A 7,484-nucleotide genomic window follows, 5' to 3' on the forward strand; every position below is an offset into this window, starting at 1 on the left:
GCCCCTCCCCCCGCTTCCCTTTCAGCTCTTTGCTCCCAGGGCTCCTGGGAAAAGGTAAACCCCCAGCACCCAGATCTCTGCCTGCGGACTGCACCGCTCAGCCCAGCTGGTCTTCCCCAAACAGCACGGGGGGCCTGAAATCACTTTATTTCTTATCAGTTTCTCAGTGGCTTTGGTTGCAAGCTGTCTAGTCTCGGGGGGCCTCCTGGGTGGGGAGGTGTCAGACAGCGGCAGCCGCGCGTTTCTGTCCCTCCCCCGTCCCGGCGTCCACCTCTACTGGTGACAGAGGGCCCCGAGATGTGACAGAGGGACATACTGGGGTCTCAGGTGCAGGCCCCTCTGCTGCTCCTGCCGCATCTCGGATCCCCCCCAGGGCCCCCGCACCTCAAGGAACAAGCCCACCTTCGCCTCGGCCGCTGGTGCCACGACACAGAGCCTACTTTCTGTGGACGCTTGCTTGACGATTCACGCGGAATTCACCTCGGTCACTTCCTGCTGTCCCAGTATGTTTGGTTGGATCCCCAGTACTCCTGCCACATTGCCAAAAAATGCAGTGAATTTTTTTTTTTTTTTTTAATTTATTTTATTTATGGCTGTGTTGGGTCTTCGTTTCTGTGCGAGGGCTCTCTCCAGTTGTGGCAAGCGGGGGCCACTCTTCATCGCGGTGCGCGGGCCTCTCGCTATCGCGGCCTCTCTTGTTGCGGAGCACAGGCTCCAGCCGCGCAGGCTCAGCAATTGTGGCTCACGGGCCCAGCCGCTCCGCGGCATGTGGGATCTTCCCAGACCAGGGCTCGAACCCGTGTCCCCTGCATTGGCAGGCGGATTCTCAACCACTGCGCCACCAGGGAAGCCCCCTGCAGTGAATTTTTGAGCCGTTTTGATTTTGGGGTTCGGGGTGGTATGGCCATAGACTCGAGCCATTTAGAAGAGAAGGAGGAACTACTTGGAAAAAGCCAAGGTGAATGGTACACTCAATCCTTTTTTTTTCAATCTCTCTGTGTGTTTTAATTAATTTATTTATTTTGGCCACACGACATGTGGGATCTTAGTGCCCTGACCAGGGATCGAACCCATGCCCCCTGCAGTGGAAGCAGAATCCTAACCACTGGACCAGCAGGGAAGTCCCCTCAATCCTGTTTTCTTAACTGACCAATCCTATATTCTTCAAATGCATTTGCAAGATACCAGAAGTTTTCCAATTTATGTTCTAAGGTCGTTAATTCTGCTACTGACACTTCTTGACTATGATTTTAAAGTTAACGATCTTATTTTTGTCAGTAGACAAAAGCTCACCTACCTTGCCATGCTTCATTATTTAAGATCCCAAAAGGTGAGTTTAACCTTGAATTTATTTCATGAAGGTTATAAAATTTATTGTACGAAATTGGGTTTTCTGCTAATTGTGGCAGATATATCAAGATATCAAACATTTGTTCCTTTATAAAAAGCACTTGAGGGGCTTCCCTGGTGGCGCAGTGGTTAAGAATCTGCCTGCCAATGCAGGGGACACGGGTTTGAGCCCTGGTCCGGGAAGATCCCACATGCCGTGGAGCAACTAAGCCCATGCGCCACAGCTACTGAGCCTGTGAGCCACAACTACTGAGCCCACGTGCCACAACTACTGAGCCTGCATGCCCTCAACTATTGAAGCCCACGCGCCTAGAGCCCGTGCTCTGCAACAAGAGAAGCCGGTGTGATGAGAAGCCCGCGCACCGCAATGAAGAGTAGCCCCCGCTCGCTGCAGCTAGAGAAAGCCCGTGCACAGCAACAAAGACCCAACACAGCCAAAAATAAATAAATTAAAAAAAAAAAAAAGGCACTTGACAAAGGATAAACCAGGAATAAGTCATTAAGAAGTTAAACTACACATCAAGTTCTTGAATTTAAAATCAGTTGGGAAATTTGGGGGCTTTCTCATTTCTAACCTGTTACATCCACCCAGATGGCCTGAATTGCTGCATATGTGTCTGAGAAAGAGTAAACTGCTGAAGAAGACCCACAGGTTTGAAGATTAAAGTATTTGATCGTTATTAGCCAATTTCTGAATTCTTATGTGTGTATTCCCAGGGGTGTGTGACATGTCGGCAAACAGCAGAAAGCATCACAAAAACAGGGTTTTCCTGTCATGACTTGAACCCCAGCCTCTTCAGTTACTCCAGGGCTCCTCTGTCCTCTGCACAGCTGACCCTGCACCACGTGGGTCTGGACACCCGCGGCCACGGGGGCCCGTAAGCCCTATGTGGGTCAGCCGCCGAGCTGTCTGAGGGCCCGTGGTGCGTCCACGGGGCCAGCGGCGGTCGGGTCCCACATGCCTGCGTCACTGCGGGGCCAGAGCCGCGGTACAGACGGTGACGGAGCACCTCGCTCCCGCTCTGCACGTCACGCACACAACGCTCCCAAGGGGACAGACACCCACTGGCCTCGCTCAGGGCTCCCGCGAGGCCAGGGCTGCTCGGAGGGCTGCTTGCACGGCTGTGCCATCTGTCAGCACTCCTCGCCCTGGACACCGAGAACCCAGCGCTTCCTTCACGCCTGTGGGTTTCTCAGCTGTTCCACGGGGAGAGGGGGCAGGGCCACTGCAAAACCGCCCGCCCTCACCAGCACGTGAGCCCACGAGGCAGGACGCCGATGGACTGACTGCGCTTTTAGGTTCCAAGCAGGATAACGGGCGGCTGGGTGACCGACCGCCAGCCTCCGAGCAGGCGTGTTCGCGGGGCGCCCTCCAGTGGCCGCCGCGGCCCTTCACTCTCCGCGCGGGCGGGCCTGCGGGACTGGCCCCGGGCAGCTCCTAACAGCGTGACGCGCTGACCCCCGAGGAGGAGGCCCCGTCCCGCGTCCCGAGTTTCCTTCAGAAGCCAGGCTGTGCGGATGCTCTAGCCCAGGAGCCTCGGGCTCTCAGAACTCACAGCAAATCCTGCTTTTACAAGACACGCCCTCACAGCAGTGGAGGTGAGCTCAGTCCGTGCGGTGCCGCTCCGCATGCGCACGCGCACGCGTGCACACGCACACGCACACACACAGCCCCCGGCGGCACCGAGCCCATGGGGCCCGGCTTTCACGGGGGCAGCCCGACACTGGCCTTCATGCCCAATCTCTGACCTCCAGCAGTCGGGTCACTAACGCAGAGCACTGCACGCCGGGGCCGAGACACAGCAGGAAGGTAAAGAGAAAAGCAAAGCAGTCAGATAACGTGGACTTGTAAAAAATGCTGTGTTTTTTTAGAAAAACTTTTTATCAAGAAAGAGGCAACAGCCAGTGGTGGAACGGGAAGGGGCCTGCTCACGACGGCCAGCTGCCAGACCCGCGGGGACTGCCCGTCACCTGGGCACACAGGAAGTTTCCAAATCTACAGAGGGTCACTCGAAGGGTCAGGGTTCCTTAGAGACGTGGCCTCGGGCATCTCTCTTCACCAGAAAGCAAGAAAGAGCTAGAAGACGAATGGGTCGTGTCAACAGGACCGGGAGCTGACTGCCAGGGGCTCCCCTCAGCCTCGCTTGGGACTATCTGAGCGTAAAAAAGACAGTGAGCGTGGAATTAAAAGTCTATGCAGACACTCAGAGGGAAGGAGGGAGGAGGGAGAAGAAGCAGGAAGTCGCCACCTTGTGAGCCAGGGCCCCCACGCCAGGCAGGACCCGTGAGGGACCGGGGGTCCGCGTGCAGCGTCAGCCACGCTGCCGCACCCGGCCCCTCGGCCCCCGGTCTGCGTAGCACGGGGACTGGAGCGGACACGTACGCAGCCAGGAAGGCCCGAAAAGGCCGGGTCCTGCCGGTGGGCACGAGGCAGGGAGCGACTGGCCGAGTGGAAAGGGCTAGAGAGCCACGTGCCCCTCCCGCCCCCCCACCAGCAGGCTGACACGAAGGGTGTGGGGCGGTCACGTCTCATGTGCCTTCAGGGTTACAAGTCAGCGTGCTGCGGCCCTTCAGAAGACACAGCCCAAGACAACAGTTCCCAAGAGGTCAGCATCCGAGTCAGACGGGACCACAGGGCAGCGTGGTGACAAGCGCTCGCAGGAGAGCCTGGCAGAGGCCGTGCCCCGTCCAGGCAAGCCGAGGACGCACAGAACCACCGGGGCGGCCCTGACTGCACAGGTTCACACTCAGGACCCAAAAGCACCCACGACGGCAAAGATTCAGAAGCAAGTGTCCACAGAGGGGATGGTTAGTAAACGACGGTCACCACGCTACCGTAGCTACGTACCCCCTGAGACGTCTGCGGGACTGTGTAGGAGCACACAGAGCACCGAGGGGCTCGGCAGCACTCCCGCCAGACGCGGCGCCCGCTCCGTGTAGACACAGGACCACCCAAACCCCACACGGACCCCCACCACTGGGACGGGCTCGTCTCCCCACCCTCTGACCCAGGCAATCCTGGTGAGCGAGGCCCGCTTCGTAGACCCTCTCAGGACCGTGTCGGGGGCGGCGGCCGAGAGCTGCCACGGAGGGCACGGCATCCTCCGGGCTCGGGCCGCGGGCGCTCCCGGGGACCCCGGGGCTGGACCTTGGTGACCCTTTTGCAAGGCTGAGGGGGCCCCAGAAGCCCTGGCCCTTGGTCTGAACTGGCACCAGAACAAGCCGGGGGCCCGTCTTCCCGGGAAATTCCAAGCCTCACATAAGAGCCTCCAAGGGAGGCTCCCGGCAGGAGGGCGGCGGCCAGCCACGTGGGAGAATGCTGGCGGCGTCACGTGCCTCAGACGCTTCCCCCGCGAACCCACGAGCCCCCCCGCAGGCGCTCACCGGGGAAAGGACACGCACGCTCAGGTGAAAACCCACCCACAAATTCTGATGGCAGCTCTGCTCGTAGAGCCCAAACCCAGAAAGGACCCAGCGTCACTCCAAGCAGCCGTGGTCCGTCCACACGGCGAATCCTGCTCGGGCCGCATCGCGGGGCTGCCGAGAGCAGGCCCCACCTGGCCAGGCCAGACGCCGACCGCCGAGGACCGGCACCAGGATGCCAGGCACCTGGCGTGGGTTGCGCTCACAGGCTGGGCGCCCCCCGACGACAGACCTCACGTGGGCACGTCCTGACACACCCTCCGGCCCCCGGGTCCGGCAGTCCAGGCGCAGGGCTGGATGCCACCAGCGATCCCCGCGTCATCGCTCTGACTCACAGCTCAGCCGTAAGGCGGGATCACGCCTGCACCGCCTCGTGCGGACCACCGCCAGCTCGGAGCAAATCTATGCAGAAAGCGCTACCAGCGTGTCTGCCCGTGGTGGGCGCCCCAACTCCTGAGAGCTCATCCACCCCTCTCTGTGCCCTGTCCCCCCGCTTCTCTTTGGGGGTGAAGGGGAGGGGAGACCCTCAAGGCCACAGTGGATCCCAGGCTACAAGGGGGGGGAACGGCTGGGTGGGACGGAACCGTGGACAGTTTCCTGAGAAAACGTCTCCAGCGTTTCATGCCATCTTCCAAGCACACCCAGAAATGGAGCCGAGGACAGCTGGTCAGCCCGGCTGGCGAGGCGGCTGTCGCTCGGCCAGGTGCGTGTGTGCCGGGGCCCCGCTGGGAGGAGTGCTCGGAGCCCCTAGACCCACCGTGCTGCACCAGGCGGGCCCCCCAAGACCAGGGGCTCAGGGAGCCAGGTCCCAGGTCCCACCCGCCAGGACACCTCGCCCCCGGGCCGGATTCTGAACGCGAAGGAAGGTGTGGGCATCCATCTGGGTCTGCACAGTACGTGAAGCCTCGAACTCTACCCTCTGCTCACGTGCCTGGGGAGGAGAGGCAACGGAGCCCTGCCCTGTGGGCCGGCCGGCCGGGGAAGCCAGCGCATCCAGCGCCCACCCCTGGCAAGGGGCTCTGGCTGGTCTTCCCGTCCGCGAAGCTTACCCAGCCTAGGAAGAGGCTCTTCGGGTGTCCGCCGTGCAGATGGGGGAGGCCAGGGCCCGAGAGTCCAGGTGGCCCAGGCGCAACAAGCCGCGGCCACGCCAGGACACCAACTCCCGTCTGCGGACCCCACGTCCACGGCCCCCCGCCAGAGAGCCCACGGCGTGGGGGAAGAAAGACAATGCGGTAAAGCTGGGGTTCGCTCTTCTTAAGTTAGTGGTGGAACGTGGAAGAGCTGCATCCTCCGAAGCGGTAAACCAGCACCTCTGTTTGTTTCTTTGCTTTGCCTTAGCTCCACCGCTCCAAACCCACCCACCAGGACTCTGAATCTGTCCACCCTGGGCGAAGCGAGACCTTCCGGCTGGGTCCCCCGGATTTGGGCCGACTTTGCGCCTCCAAACAACCTTAGCATGATGTCTTATATTAAGCAACCGCCTTACGCAGTCAGTGGGCTGAGTCTGACCACTTCGGGCATGGACTTGCTGCACCCCTCGGTAGGCTACCCGGCCACCCCTCGGAAACAGCAGTGGGAGAGGACGACATTCAACCGGGTGCAGCTAGATGTGCTGGAAGCGTTATTTGCTAAGACCCGATACCCAGATGTCTTCATGCGGGAGGAGACGGCGCTGAAAACCATCTTGCCCGAGTCCAGGGTACAGGTGCGGTTTAAGAATCGAAGAGCTAAGTGCCGCCAACAGCAGCAGCAACAGCAGAATGGAGGTCAAAACAAAGTGAGACCTGCCAGAAAGAGGACGTCTCCTGCTCGGGAAGTGAGTTCAGAGGGTGGAACAAGTGGCCAATTCCCCCCCCGCTCTAGCACCTCAGGCCCAGCCGTTTCCAGCAGCAGTGCTCCTGTGTCTGTCTGGAGCCCAGCTTCCATCTCCCCACCGTCAGATCCCTTGTCCACCTCCTCTTCCTGCATGCAGAGGTCCTATCCCATGACCTATACTCAGGCTTCAGGTTATAGTCAAGGATATGCTGGCTCCGCTTCCTACTTTGGGGGCGTGGACTGTGGATCTCATTTGACCCCTATGCATCACCAGCTTCCTGGACCAGGGACCACACTCAGTCCCATGGGTACCAATGCAGTCACCAGCCATCTCAATCAGTCCCCAGCTTCTCTTTCCACCCAGGGATGTGGAGCTTCAAGCTTGGGTTTTAACTCAACCACTGATAGCTTGGATTATTTATAAGGACCAAACTGCCTCCTGGAAGCTTAACTTCAATGCTGACTGCTTGGATTATAAAGATCAGACATCTTCGTGGAAATTCCAGGTTTTGTGAGGACCTGCAGAACCTCTTTTTGTGGGTGATTTTTAAATATACTGAGCTGGACGTTCCAGTGTTAGCCAGGCCTTGGTTAAAAGCGTTAGATGGCATGACACTCAGACTCATCTTCTGATCGACGTCGCGGGAGGCATAGAAGGAAAGATGAAAGGCTTTAGAGGGGCCTGCCAACCAGCTACCTGAAATGGACAAACCGTTTGATACTTAAGATCCTATCATAGTTTTAGATCATTGGTTTTACTGATTCGCAAAGTGATCGAAAGCATTCTAGCCACGTGCAACCAAATACCACCAAAAATAAACAAACAAAACTAAATTGTGAGGGAAAGGAGGGAAAGACATCATCTTCTTAAGCAGAGGTGTTCCAACGTCTCAGCC

The 7,484-nt window shown here is 58.8% G+C and overlaps 1 protein-coding gene across 1 annotated transcript; it reads left to right on the forward strand.

Moving 5' to 3' along the window:
• The first annotated feature begins 6,073 nt into the window (after positions 1–6,073).
• Positions 6,074–7,251, forward strand: LOC103019289 (homeobox protein OTX2-like). Its single transcript, XM_057528512.1, has one exon. The coding sequence runs from the start codon at positions 6,230–6,232 to the stop codon at positions 7,010–7,012; it is 783 nt and encodes a 260-aa protein (XP_057384495.1). The 5' UTR covers positions 6,074–6,229; the 3' UTR covers positions 7,013–7,251.
• Positions 7,252–7,484: the final 233 nt, after the last annotated feature.

The sequence above is a fragment of the Balaenoptera acutorostrata genome, chromosome 15 (assembly GCF_949987535.1).
Source record: "Balaenoptera acutorostrata chromosome 15, mBalAcu1.1, whole genome shotgun sequence".
NCBI lineage: Eukaryota > Metazoa > Chordata > Mammalia > Artiodactyla > Balaenopteridae > Balaenoptera > Balaenoptera acutorostrata.

What these genes read in the sequence shown, in the direction of transcription:
- LOC103019289 (XM_057528512.1), top strand. Translation starts at nt 6,230, where the DNA reads ATGATGTCTTATATTAAGCAACCGCCTTACGCAGTCAGTGGGCTGAGT.